General features: G+C 35.4%; 2 protein-coding genes, 1 non-coding gene and 1 pseudogene across 3 annotated transcripts in view; all 4 read right to left on the reverse strand.

Moving 5' to 3' along the window:
* The window catches only part of LOC109129103, a 4428-nt gene extending 4097 nt beyond the window's left edge, over positions 1-331 (reverse strand). The window contains exon 1 of the mRNA XM_019236730.1: positions 95-331. Coding sequence (XP_019092275.1) covers positions 95-331 — 237 coding nt within the window. The remainder of the gene's footprint in view (positions 1-94) is intronic.
* LOC109129104 (replication factor A protein 1-like) lies at positions 1569-2249 on the reverse strand. The gene is made up of 3 exons (XM_019236731.1): positions 2103-2249; positions 1751-2015; positions 1569-1672 (listed from the first exon to the last, which is right to left on the reverse strand). The coding sequence occupies exons 1-3, from the start codon at positions 2247-2249 to the stop codon at positions 1569-1571; spliced, it is 516 nt and encodes a 171-aa protein (XP_019092276.1).
* On the reverse strand, positions 4670-4743 carry TRNAV-AAC. The gene has a single exon. It is a non-coding gene; the product is annotated as a tRNA-Val (tRNA).
* Positions 5150-6892, reverse strand: LOC104746815 (annotated as a pseudogene).

The raw sequence follows: 15002 nt of genomic DNA on the forward strand, positions 1-15002 counted from the left end.
AGTGATGCCTGCACGTAAAAAAGTATATACATTAGATGTTTCTGATATCACTATATAGATATATAGAAACTATATTTAATAAAAAAAGGCAAACCTGTTCAGAGGTGAGACTAATTCTGTCAATAGTATTTTCAGATGCTTCATTACTAATTTCCATGAATTTATTGTCTTCCCAGACATTAGCAACCTTGTAACTATCATTAGCACCAGAAAGATTGTCCCCACCAATACATATCAGAAATTGAAAGGTCTTCCCACACACAGCCTTAATCTGATCAGGGATCAAAGTAGGATCCGTAATCTGCATATTCGATATTGTGAATGATTCCATATTTTGTTAAAAATCTAACCAAGGAATTTAAAAATATACCTCTTCAAATGAACCATTTAGGATTTCAGCTGCGGAAACACCAACAATTTTTGATGCCCAACTATCAAACATGAAAATTTTGGTTTCACCACTCTTGTCCCAAACGTGGACATGTAATTTGTACCTAAAGAGGAATTAATCATCTAATAGATAAACCAACAAATATTCATATTTCAAAATATATGACAAATAATTAGAAGACTTACTTAGGCTCAATCAACGTGGCCCACTCGTTACAGGTTTCACACCTCCACCTTGGTTTGCTTGGTTTCTTAACATCTTCCACTTTAATTGACAGGTCCTCTTTATCAACCTTCTTATTACACTTTCGACAGCTAATGTAGAACCAACCCCAATCTGTATCGATTGCTGAAATAGTACATGCGATTCTACATTTTCCTACCTATCAAAATAATATTACATCCTTAAGCTTATAACTCATACATTTTCCAAAATAGATTATGTTAATATATTGTTAGACTATTAATAAATGTAAAATACCTCTGTTTCAGCAAGTACGTCAGCAATCATTTGCAAAGGAAAGTCAAGACCACTCTTGGAGCCAGACGGGTTATAAACTCTCTTTCCACCAGAATTGGTAATTGTTAAAGCCAATTGATCCGCAGGAAGACTAAAATGAAAAAGAGGAATAGTAAATCATAATGAAACATATTGTTGATTAATAATTTCATAGCTATTTGAATTTACATGTTCTGAAAAGCCTCCATCTCTGGTAACTGAGGATTGATCATCAAGATAGAAGAATCGAAAGCATTCTCAATGTATCGTTTTTCTGAAATGAAATATAAATATGATACAGTAGTTAAATGTTTTCTAAAAATACTTTTGATAAATATTCTGTGCCCTAGAAATTAAATGTATAAATATTATGCGTACTGTTACCTTTATAGCTGTTTTGTTTAACAAAGCGTAGGAAACACATAACCATTCCATCACTTGAATCATTGATAGCACGATCTAAAGCTTCAGCGTAGGTTTCCCATAGAGTACATGATAATCGTTTATCCCTAAATAAGAATTTTAACAGACATAGATTATATTAAAATAGTATAACGTATAAGCATGAAAATCTATATAAAATAGATTTTAAATAGTATAATGTATAAGCATGAAAATATATATATTATTTTTGTTATGAACAAAAAAAATCTAAAAATATATATTTAGATTTATAATATTACTCAGTGTCTCTTATCTCAAACTCAATTTTCTTCCTGGTAATGTTGTTACGACTTGTGATTTCTTCTAAACCTCCAGAACTGACTACTTGACCAATAACGTCTGTAAATATAAATAATACAACTATTAATAAAATCATCTTTGTAAATTAGTAACAAAATATATGTATTATGAAATTACCTAGCAGGAGATTTTTGTCAAGATTTCCAGCAAGTATACTATCAAACGATGTGAATGATAGGTAATGATCATCAGATACATTTTCAGAAGGAATAATTGTGGTACCATATCTGGTACTAATCTTATACTTAATAAGAGAAGGACGCAAGTAGGATGTACAGAGATTCAAACCAAAAGTTGATATAACTTTCCAAGATCCAGGCTTCAATTCAGATTCAAACTTTTTGATATGATCCTTTCTGATAGAAGCTCCTATTTTGTCACCCTATATAAAACAAAAAAAAAACTCTTAGAATGAATTGATATTAATATATTAGCAAAAGAATAATAAATCTATACTTAAAATACATACTGTTTCGTCAGCGAGAATTAGTTCGAGTGATTCACCAAGTTTAGCGGTATTCATTTTCCAACTGTGGAGAATTTTGACTTGAATACGCCAAGCGTTTTTGTATGGTTTTAGGTCTTTCAAAGGAGTGTAAGATAGGGGTAGAGCCATCATTTTGTGTAACGAAGTAAAAATCGTTATTTTAGTATAATAATCCAATAGAAAGTTCTCAATATATTTATAGTTATAATTCATTGATTTAGGTTATCACTTATAAGTTAAGATTTGATATCAGGAATATACGCAAAATATATTTACTTGCTTGATTCGTTACAACTGATAAACGAATATTCCTTTGAAAATTTGATCGTAAAAGATTAGTTCATAATTGTAACATCGGAAATCAAGGAATTAAACAAAATATGGTAACTTGAATATTCGTTTTATAAGATTTTAACTGAATCAGAAAAATTTCCTTTTAAATTAATATTTGTTATGATATGTTTCGGTAATTAAGTAAATATTCAAATTCTTCGGTATTAAAATTTATGAAATCAGAGTGTTTGCCTATAACGAATGGGTTTGTTTGGGATCTTAATTAACTAATCTTGAATTAAATAATAAACTGGATCCGAAAAATATTATTCTCGAACACAAACAGATCCGGTGGTTATTTTCTTTCTATTGTCGGTTTCANATAAATTTAAATATGAAATTATAATTAATAACTAACTTTGTTTCTTTATAAATAGATATATCAAATATAGAGATATCTATTTTGGAGATGAAAATGTAAGGTTGAAGAAGTTTTTTCTCTAAAATAGAATGAGGTTGTAAATGGTCCTAGTTTATCATCATCTACAACTAATATTTATCTTACTTTATGAACATAACAATTATAATCCCCCAAAATATTGATGCCCAAATCCTCTTCGTCACTTCGCCTATACACGTTTTTGTATTGTTGGTTTTAGTCCATAACAACACATTTCCACTAGCAAACTAGTTTATTAAAGCCTAGATGTAGAGCCTTAGGATTTGACAAAAAAAAAAAATGTAAAGCCTTAGCCTCTCCTCATTCCAAGTGATATTTATCACTTAACTCTATCGGAATCGGACATGTCAAAAGTTTATTAGATTGTTGATTTGGGTTAATGAAATCTTCAAAACATTCAACAGATTGGTAACAACTCATGTGAGAACAACTCTGTCATATCCACGGCATTGATTACAACATGTGAGATTCTATATCAATTACGGCTGACTTTTAAAATGATGCACATCAAAAATAAAATAAAACACTCATGTCTTCTTTAATTTAGTGCTAAATGGGATTTGGTAAAGGAACGCTCATCAGCTTAGTGCTAATGTCCATAACAAGAAGAGTGTACACTATTTTTATTGGAAAACACTATTTTCCTGATATTTGAGTATAATATATAATAAATAAGTTAATAGACAAACAAATTAAACAAAAATTTCAAAGGACGTTTGTATTTAATCCACAAAGTAATAAAAGAGGCCAAAGAAAAAAAATATGTTGAGCAAATAAGGGAACAAGAAGATCATGGAAACGAAGAACAAATGTAAACGTTGTTTTGGCCTAGGGTTTTACTTACGATATTTTTTAGCTCAATAAGCAGTAAGCTAGTGTCATCTCTGATTATATTCTTCCTTCGTTTATGTGCTTTGGTTTTTCATTTATATTTATCCAAATTGCATTTGTGTCCATCGCAACCAGGAAAACTTCCGGGAGCATCACCTACATTAATCAGAAGATTATACAACAATCTAGCTCTATTTTTAGACCCCTATTGAGAAAGGTACGTACGTACCAAATAGAAGAAATTAGCTCGAAATGAGTAGGTCTGGGCATTCGGGTATCCGTTCGAGTTCGGTTCGGATATTTCAGGTTTTCGGGTTTTCGGATTTAGAGGTATAGGACCCGTTTGGGTATTTTTAGACTTCGGGTTTGGATCGGATTCGGTTCGGGTATTTCGGGTTCGGATTCGGATTACCCGAAATTCACAAAACTCAAAATTTTAGTATCTAATTTAGTCTAAATTATTCAATAATACGTAATATATCTAAAAATTTAGAGTATTTTCTACCCAAATTTACTAATAAACAGTTTAAATACTTCAAATTGTCGAAAATATCTAAAAATCTGAATATTTTGAACACTTATATTATTAAAATTATAAATATTACTAATATATTACTACTATATATTAATAATGTTGGTTTATTCGGATACCCATTCGGATTTCGGTTCAGATCGGGTTCGGATTCAGGTTTTCGGATTTAGAGATTTAGAACTCGTTCGGGTATTTACAATTTCGGATCGTGTTTTTTAGATCTGGTTCGGATCGGATATTCGGATCCGGATATTTTGTCCAGGCCTAAATGAGGTTATAGTTTCTGATCACAAATCTCAATGAGGTATTGCAAAATAAAAGGTATATATTATATTGTATTTTGTTAATTTTAGAAGATTTTAGGTGGTTTTTTAAATACTAATCACAAAGATTGGAGAAATGTTACGTATGAAGATGTTAAAATACAACCCAAAGGGAAAACTAAAAAGAAAATGGCTTCACCCGGGTTCGAACCGGAGACCTTCAGTGTGTTAGACTGACGTGATAACCAACTACACCACGAAACCTTCTTACCAAGTTTACATTTCTTGCAATTATAAATGCAGAATTTCTCAATTTCGATGGCACCTTTGAAGCTCTACTCCTCAGTCCTCACTAACGAATACACATGTAAAATTTTGGAATCCGCATAGTCTTTTCTTCTCGTATGTAACGGAAAACAACTTTTAAAAGTTGTGTGCTAATTTATAGTCGTGTGCTAATTGTCATTGTCCCACTTTTAGTTTTGTTTATTATATTAAGCATTTGTTTGAGCTAGCGCATTGAAATTATGTTGGAGACTATTGTTTCAACGGCAGGTTATTAGACAAAACAGATGCTAAAATATAGATGTGATGATCCATTTTACATTAACTATTTAAAATATGTTGTTTGATTATTGTAATGTTAAACCATGTTGAGTTGTTAAAGGTTTGTTGTGGTTATGGACCGTTCCACTAATCTTGGAATGAGTAAACTTATCAAAATTTCTACACTTAATTGAAAGTTGAAACATCACATGAGCTTGAGGACTTTAACTCCAAAATACAATCCCTAGGAAAGTTGCAATGGCGATCCCAAATATTCCGACAAGAATCCCGGCCGGGAACTATCAAAGAGCTCCATCCCTTTTCCGTCAGCCATTCCCGCAGCGGTTGCTGGTCCACCAACATTTGCATTTGATGCAAGAAGCAAAAGCCGTAGCTCTATCTTCATCAGCTTCCCTATTCCTAGTAACACCCCAAGATGTATCACTATTTGTAACAAAGCAAACATAAATATGCTTGGACCTGTGCTTATTACACTCCTTATGTTTCCACTTGCTCCCAACACTGCAAAGAACACCTGTTAATTTTTTTTCATACAACTTGATCAGCACACATACAAGTATATAGATAACTAAGTATTTATCATATCTCTCACCTGCATCAGAACTAGAGCCATTGCTTCTCCAGACGGTGCAAGATGGTCGAATTGAGACGGGAATATAGTTGCTAAAACAACAACTATAGCAGTTATCGCTGGTAAGCTACCACCCGAAATCCCAAACCACGTTGTGAAAACAGTTGCAACTTTGCATATAGCTAAGGACACAACTATTCCTGTAGCCATTTGTATCACAGTAATTTTGTCTCTGCTTTTGTTAACAATCACACCATCATCTGCCATTATATTAAGAAGGCATAATCAAGTTATCATAAATCAAACACACAACTTCAAAATTGGTTATGTGGTCTTACTTACCACTAGTACTTTCCTTTGGTGCAAATTCGGCGGGTATCTTAGAAGCTAAAGCAAACAATGACATGAAATATAACGCGCATATAACACTATCAGCAGCAAGTCCAGCAGCTATCACTGAAGGAGATACATTGAGAGCTTTCGCTATAGCAATGAGTTTTCCCAGCTGCACAAGAACAAACAAACTAAGCAATATATTTATATAGCAAAATATATATATGGATGGTTTATTATTTACCTCCACCAATATGTCTTCCCATAAGAGCAGCTGCTATTTTCCAACTATCAGAACCAAGCGATTTCATCGGTACGAGTAAGTAAGCCAAAACAGTCCCAACCGTTGTAGCAACTGTTTTTAATGAATATAATAGAATTGTATTTAGATGAAACAGAGTCATGATAATGTAGATAAAGTGAAAAGAGAGACGAAGCTTTTGTAACATGATCCGATGAGAAAAGCAAAGAGAAGTTTTCCAGTAGATTGAATCACACGGCAAAGATCTGCTCTAAACAAAAGCAGAGGAACAGCTAACGGGAGCAAGAAGTTCATCATTACAGAGAAAGCAGGCGCTTCTGAAGAAATGATCCCTAAATTGCTAGCTGCAAATCCTATAAGAGTGCTCACTAGTGCACCGCTCATCGCACTTCCTATTTTTGTCTTTTCCGACCTGTCAAACTCAAAACCAACTGACAATAGCGGACGGATGATATAAAACACATATCCTTTATGTATTACTTTAATGCGTACCAAATACCGAAAGCTCCAGTGGCGAAAAGAGCAGTCCACATTCCCCATTCATCGTTGGGAGAAATGAGAGGCGTGCTTAACTGCGATCTTACTGTAACTGATCGTATCGGATCCTGTCTGAGAAAACTCTCCCTTCGGTAACGAAACGGTGAGAACAGAGATGAATGTAAAGAAGGAGGGGAGCTTGTTGAGAGTTAAACTTGATTTTTTAATCAAGGTTAATTAAACTCATGTTCTAGAGTTCTCTCTAGAAATATCAAGATCTCCACCTCCTTAAAAAAAAAATATCTAAAAGTTCTAGAATAATGTATCACCTCCTTGAACATAAAAATCTAGATATTTAATTAGAATTATCTAGATAATTATATTATTATAGTCTAGATATTGTGATAGAATAATCTAGATTAAGGATTAAAATATTCTAGATATTTTGTAATATGGAGGCTATAAATACCTCCTCCTACTCTCATTTGTAACTAAGATGTTGTGAAGTTATTCCAAGTTAAAATCAAAGTAATAAAAGTTTTATTTTCTAAACTACTCTCTCAAATACTCAAAACACTTTCTCCATCACTTCTAAAAGAATTTACTTCCAACAAAGTGGTATCAGAGCTTGAAGATCCTTAAGATGGCAAGTAATGGTGTTCCCTTCCAAGTCCCGGTGCTCACAAAGAACAACTATGACAATTGGAGTTTACGAATGATTGCTATCCTAGGAGCACATGACGTATGGGAGATAGTCGAGAAAGGTTACACTGAATCAGAGAATGAAGGTAGTCTCTCTCAAACCCAAAAGGATAGTTTGAGAGACTCAAGAAAGAGAGACAAGAAGACTCTCTGTCTAATCTATCAAGGATTAGATGAAGACACATTTGAGAAGGTCGTTGGAGCTACGTCGGCCAAAGAAGCATGGGAGAAGCTTCGAACATCTTACAAGGGTGCCGATCAAGTCAAGAAGGTGCGTCTTCAAACTCTAAGAGGAGAATTTGAAGCTTTACAAATGAAGGAAGGTGAACTTGTCTCTGATTATTTTTCAAGAGTTTTAGTGGTTACTAATAATCTCAAAAGAAACGGCGAAAAGCTAGATGATGTGAGAATTATGGAGAAGGTTCTTAGATCATTAGACTCAAGATTTGAGCATATCGTTACCGTTATTGAAGAGACAAAAGATTTGGAGGCCATGACAATGGAGCAACTTCTTGGGTCATTACAGGCTTATGAAGAAAAGAAAAAGAAGAAAGAAGACATTGCCGAACAAGTACTAAAAATGCAAATTTATAACATTAAAGAAGAAATTGGGCAAAGTTATCAAAGAAGAGGTGGTGGTCAAGTACGAGGACGAGGGCGAGGCCATGGATATGGAAATGGACGTGGTTGGAGGCCATATGAAGACAACACAAGTCAAAGAGAAGAAAGCTCATCAAGAGGCCGTGGGAGAGGAAGCTCAAATTCAAGGTACAATAAATCAAGTGTAAAATGCTACAATTGTGGAAAGTTTGGACATTACGCTTCCGAATGTAAAGCTCCTAGTAACAAAAGAGTCGAGGAGAAGGCCAACTACGTTGAGGAAAAGATTCAANCCTCAGAACAATAACCAAACAGACACAATCTTCCAGTTTCAGTTGATCTAACCTCAAGCAGATCATTGACTTGGGGTTCAACACTTTGTACCCTTGAAAGCCATAGCTTGTTGAGAGTTAAACTTGATTTTTTAATCAAGGTTAATTAAATCCATGTTCTAGAAGGTCGTTGGAGCTACGTCGGCCAAAGAAGCATGGGAGAAGCTTCGAACATCTTACAAGGGTGCCGATCAAGTCAAGAAGGTGCGTCTTCAAACTCTAAGAGGAGAATTTGAAGCTTTACAAATGAAGGAAGGTGAACTTGTCTCTGATTATTTTTCAAGAGTTCTAGTGGTTACTAATAATCTCAAAAGAAACGGCGAAAAGCTAGATGATGTGAGAATTATGGAGAAGGTTCTTAGATCATTAGACTCAAGATTTGAGCATATCGTTACCGTTATTGAAGAGACAAAAGATTTGGAGGCCATGACAATGGAGCAACTTCTTGGGTCATTACAGGCTTATGAAGAAAAGAAAAAGAAGAAAGAAGACATTGCCGAACAAGTACTAAAAATGCAAATTTATAACATTAAAGAAGAAATTGGGCAAAGTTATCAAAGAAGAGGTGGTGGTCAAGTACAAGGACGAGGGCGAGGCCATGGATATGGAAATGGACGTGGTTGGAGGCCATATGAAGACAACACAAGTCAAAGAGAAGAAAGCTCATCAAGAGGCCGTGGGAGAGGAAGCTCAAATTCAAGGTACAATAAATCAAGTGTAAAATGCTACAATTGTGGAAAGTTTGGACATTACGCTTCCGAATGTAAAGCTCCTAGTAACAAAAGAGTCGAGGAGAAGGCCAACTACGTTGAGGAAAAGATTCAAGAAGAAGACATGTTATTAATGGCTAATTACAAGAAGGATGAACGAGAAGAAAATAATAAATGGTACCTCGACAGTGGTGCAAGCAATCACATGTGCGGGAGAAGAAACATGTTCGTGGAGCTTGATGAGTCGGTGAAAGGAAACGTCGCTTTAGGAGATGAATCGAAGATGGAGGTACAAGGCAAAGGAAACATTCTCATTCGATTGAAGAATGGAGATCATCAATATATTTCCAACGTTTACTATATTCCAACCATGAAGACAAACATCTTGAGTCTTGGGCAACTCTTAGAGAAAGGTTATGATATTCGATTAAAAGATAATAACCTTTCTATAAGAGACCAAACAAGTAATCTCATAACTAAAGTGCCGATGTCTAAAAATAGAATGTTTGTTCTTAACATTCAAAATGACATCGCACAATGTCTCAAGATGTGCTACAAAGAGGAGTCTTGGCTTTGGCATCTTCGATACGGACATCTAAATTTTGGAGGTTTGGAGTTACTTTCGAAGAAAGAAATGGTGAGGGGGCTACCTTGGATCAATCATCCAAATCAGGTGTGTGAAGGATGTCTACTTGGAAAACAATTCAAAATGAGTTTTCCAAAGGAGTCAAGCACAAGAGCTCAAAAGCCATTGGAGTTAATACACACGGATGTGTGCGGTCCAATCAAGCCAAAATCACTTGGTAAAAGTAACTATTTCCTTCTCTTTATTGATGATTTTTCAAGAAAAACATGGGTTTATTTCTTGAAAGAAAAATCTGAGGTGTTCGAGAACTTTAAAAAATTTAAAGCCCATGTTGAGAAGGAAAGTGGTCTTGTGATCAAAGCTATGAGATCCGACCGTGGAGGAGAGTTCACATCCAAGGAGTTTCATAAGTATTGTGAAGATAATGGCATTCGAAGACAACAAACGGTGCCTAGATCCCCTCAACAAAATGGAGTAGCAGAAAGAAAGAATAGAACAATTCTTGAGATGGCGAGGAGCATGCTTAAGAGTAAAAGACTACCGAAGGAGCTATGGGTGGAAGCTGTCGCGTGTGCGGTGTATTTATTAAACCGATTTCCAACAAGAAGTGTCTCGGGTAAGACACCACAAGAAGCTTGGAGCGGAAGAAAGCCCGGTGTCTCTCATTTAAGAGTCTTTGGAAGCATAGCTCATGCTTATGTACCAGATGAGAACCGGAGCAAACTAGATGACAAAAGTGAGAAGTACATCTTCATTGGTTATGACAACAACTCGAAAGGCTACAAGCTTTACAATCCCGATACGAGGAAGACTATTATAAGTCGAAATATCGTGTTCGACGAAGAAGGAGAATGGGAATGGAAGTCAAATGATGAAGATTATAACTTCTTTCCAAACTTTGAAGAAGATGACCCAGAGCCACCAAGAGAAGAGCCTACTACACCACCAACTTCACCAACGAGTTCTCAAGGAGAAGAAAGTTCTAGCGAAAGGACTCCACGCTTTAGAAGTCTACAAGAGATTTACGAGGTAACCGAAAATCAAGACAACCTTACTTTATTTTGTTTATTTGCGGAGTGCGAGCCATTGAACTTCCAAGAAGCTATTGAAAAGAAGACTTGGAGAAATGCCATGGATGAAGAGATAAAGGCTATACAAAAGAATGATACATGGGAGTTAGCTTCACTTCCAAATGGACACAATGCGATCGGTGTGAAATGGGTGTACAAAGCAAAGAAAAATTCTAAAGGGGAAGTTGAAAGATACAAGGCAAGATTGGTGGCTAAAGGATATAGTCAAAGACCCGGAATCGACTACGATGAAGTATTTGCTCCTGTTGCTCGTCTTGAAACTGTTCGACTAATTATTTCATTGGCGGCTCAAAATAAGTGGAAGATACATCAAATGGATGTCAAGTCAGCCTTCTTAAATGGAGACCTTGAAGAAGAAGTTTACATTGAGCAACCTCAAGGCTACATAGTTAAAGGAGAAGAAGACAAAGTTTTGAGGTTAAAGAAGGCACTTTATGGATTAAAACAAGCCCCAAGAGCTTGGAATACACGGATCGACAAGTATTTCAACGAGAAAGACTTCATCAAGTGTCCATATGAGCATGCAGTTTATATCAAAATTCAAAATGACGATATATTGATTGTGTGCTTGTATGTAGATGACTTGATATTCACTGGTAACAATCCAAGCATGTTCGACGAATTCAAGAAAGAGATGACGAAGGAGTTCGAGATGACAGACATTGGATTGATGTCTTACTACCTCGGGATCGAAGTAAGACAAGAAGAAAATGGAGTTTTTATTACTCAAGAAGGATATGCTAAGGAGGTACTTAAAAAGTTTAAGATGGAAGACTCTAACGCGGTGAGCACACCAATGGAATGTGGAATCAAGTTATCAAAGATCAAGGAAGGAGAAGGAGTAGACCCAACATTATTTAAGAGCTTAGTTGGAAGCTTACGATACTTAACATGCACAAGACCCGATATCTTATATGCGGTTGGAGTTGTTAGTCGCTACATGGAACATCCAACAACAACTCATTTTAAGGCGGCAAAGAGGATTCTTCGCTATATCAAAGGTACCATGAACTTTGGTTTGCACTATTCTATTTCAAATGATTATAAGCTTGTTGGATATAGCGATAGCGATTGGAGTGGAGACGTAGATGATCGAAAAAGCACAAGTGGTTTTGTGTTCTACATTGGAGATACAGCTTTCACGTGGATGTCGAAGAAGCAACCAATTGTCACGCTTTCCACTTGTGAAGCGGAGTATGTGGCGGCTACTTCATGTGTGTGCCATGCTATTTGGTTAAGAAATCTTCTAAAGGAGTTAAACTTGCCACAAGAAGAGCCAACAAAGATCTTTGTCGATAACAAGTCAGCAATAGCTTTGGCGAAGAACCCAGTCTTCCATGATCGAAGTAAGCACATTGACACACGCTATCATTACATTAGAGAGTGTGTCAACAAGAAGGATGTGCAATTGGAGTATGTGAAGACAAATGATCAAGTAGCCGATATTTTCACCAAGCCTCTCAAACGTGAAGACTTTATCAAGATGAGGAGCTTACTTGGAGTGGCAAAATCAAGTTTAAGAGGGGGTGTTGAGAGTTAAACTTGATTTTTTAATCAAGGTTAATTAAATCCATGTTCTAGAGTTCTCTCTAGAAAAATCAAGATCTCCACCTCCTTAAAAAATATCTAAAAGTTCTAGAATAATGTATCACCTCCTTAAACATAAAAATCTAGATATTTAGTTAGAACTATCTAGATAATTATATTATTATAGTCTAGATATTGTGTTAGAATAATCTAGATTAAGGATTAAAATATTCTAGATATTTTGTAATATGGAGGCTATAAATACCTCCTCCTACTCTCATTTGTAACTAAGATGTTGTGAAGTTGTTCCAAGTTAAAATCAAAGTAATAAAAGTTTTATTTTCTAAACTACTCTCTCAAATACTCAAAACACTTTCTCCATGACTTCTAAAAGAATTTACTTCCAACAGAGCTAAGGTGAAAAGAGTCAGCTTTTAAAGAAAAGGCAGGAAGAGTGTTTTGGCGGGAAACAATGTGAGGTTGCCGGAGAGAAGGTACCGGTGACGGAGATGGAGATGGGATTGAAGTTACACTCATGAACGGTAAGCTCGTCAACATGTTGCAGCCTCTAGTGGAGAGAGTGTGAGAGAAAAGAAAGAGAGGGAAAGATGGTATTTCTAGAGATAGTGAGTGGAGAGTCTTTGCTTTTTTTTTTTGTAAAGTGAAATTGTCAGCGTATGGGAGAAATCACTGAAGATAAGGCCTTGTTTATCGGGGGGTTCAACCCCTGATTCTTAGTATTTTTATGCCAAAAAATAAAGGAAAAGAAATGAAAAAATGTAAGGGAAGTTGTTATATAGTATCCCCACATGTGTTTTAACAGACGCTACGTGTCCGTGTTTTATTGGTTGGACGAAAAATAGAAACATGGAAAAAACAATTTTCTTCCCATTTCTTTCGTTTTCTTTCTCTCTCTCTCTCTCTCTCTCTCTTTCTCTCGCGATTGCGAGAAAATGAAGAATTTTTTGTGGAATCGTCTGGGTGTTTGGTAAGGGGAGATTGCTTTCGGAGAAGAGGAGATTGCTGCCGGAGGAAGAGGAGATTGCCGTTTCCCATCGCGGTATTCTGATTGAATGGTGAATCGGCTTTGATTGCATGTAGGAGAGGCGATTTGGAAATTAGGGTTTCGTGAATTGGGAGTCCACTCAATCGGAAGAGATTGAATCAATTGGAAGCAGAGGGTAAGTTTCTCAATTTAATCACTGATTGAATCAATCTCGATTAGTGTTTGATGATTAGGGTTTTTTTGATTTTGGATCGAAAATTAAGGTTTTTTGATGTTTCTTAGAAAATTAGGATTCTTGGTGTTCATGTGTTCCGTTTTGATCCTTACTTTAGCAGATGAGTACTTTTTAACTCCGGTTATGATGAATTTGAAAAGATTTGGCCATGAATGTATCACAATATGCTGATTAAAGTTACTAACTTGATTCAACAGAAGCTATTTGTTGTTTTTGGTGTTGTTATTTGTGTAAGCTAATGATGATCCGTTTTGGTTAAGTTTAGATAATGTGTGGAGTTGGATATGTAATTGTTTCGGTTCTTGACACATGATTGTTTTTTGTGTTGTTATTAGTTGTTTTTGATGTTGTTATTTGTGGTAGCTAATGATGATTTAGTAAATGTTTTTGTTCTTGACACATGATTGTATAATTTTAGAGTACATTGTTCTTGTTCGATTTAGCTTGTTCATGAATGATTAATTTTATTTTGAATTTGGGCTTCATTAACCGCGGATCTGTCTTTTGTTTTGAGGTTAAATGGACAAACATGGATTGATGCATTGATGAATATAGAGTGTGAAGGATCTATTGAGTATGGACAAACATGGATCTCTTCGGCCATGAAGGAAGGTAATCATCATCCTCAACTTTTTTGCATTTATTTGGTGTTAGTTAAAGCTATTGTTTGGTGGTTGTGATAAATAGATTTAGTACTTGCTAGTGTAGGTATTAGTGTAGTCTTTGATGTTATAGCTTTTGTTTGTTGGTTGTGATAAATAGGTTTAGTAATTGCTATTGTTGGTATTAGTCTAGTCAGTCATTGATGTGTTAGTTGGTTGTGAAGATTTTTAATGTGTGGTTGATGTAGTTTAGGTAAACACTTTATTTCAAAATTTAAACCAACATAAATATAAACTAAACCTTATAAATTCAAACACAAACAAAACACAAATCATTCTTGCTTTAGCAATCTCTTGTTTATCGATAAACACAAACAAACACATCTCCTTCTCCCTTTAGCAATATGGATCCAAACACAACCCCTTCTTGCTTTACGAGTCTCTTGTTTCTCATTTAACAAAACACTAGTCCTTCTCCCTTTAGCAATCTTTTGTGTCTCATTTAACAAACACATCTCCTTCTTCCTTTAGCAATCTCTTGTTTCTCATTTAACAAACACATCACCTTCTCCCTTAAGCAATCTCTTGTTTCTCATTTAACAAACACATCTCCTTCTCCCTTTAGCAATATGGATCCAAACGATTACATGAATCCTTATCGTCCCACCTCTAGCTATTTGAATCTGTTACAAAGTCAACTTGATACCCAAAACCTCGATTACTCTCCTTCTCTAAGTCCATGTTCTGAAGCTCCATCTTCACCTGCATCCCCACAAGAAAACCGCAAGTCAAGGCAAGCATGGTTACCAATAGATGATACCATGTTGGTCAGCGCTTGGCTCAACACTAGCAAGGATCCGATTACTTCCAACCAGCAAAGACTTGCATCCTTTTGGGGGAGGATTGCGAAATACTTTGCATC

The sequence above is a fragment of the Camelina sativa genome, chromosome 15 (genome assembly GCF_000633955.1).
Source record: "Camelina sativa cultivar DH55 chromosome 15, Cs, whole genome shotgun sequence".
NCBI lineage: Eukaryota > Viridiplantae > Streptophyta > Magnoliopsida > Brassicales > Brassicaceae > Camelina > Camelina sativa.

What these genes read in the sequence shown, in the direction of transcription:
- LOC109129104 (XM_019236731.1), bottom strand. Translation starts at nt 2,249, where the DNA reads ATGGCTCTACCCCTATCTTACACTCCTTTGAAAGACCTAAAACCATAC. An exon ending in TAATTCTCGCTGACGAAACA is followed by an intron (nt 2,016 to 2,102) that starts GTATGTATTTTA and finishes TGTTTTATATAG; the next exon opens with GGTGACAAAATAGGAGCTTC. An exon ending in TGACAAAAATCTCCTGCTAG is followed by an intron (nt 1,673 to 1,750) that starts GTAATTTCATAA and finishes TTATATTTACAG; the next exon opens with ACGTTATTGGTCAAGTAGTC.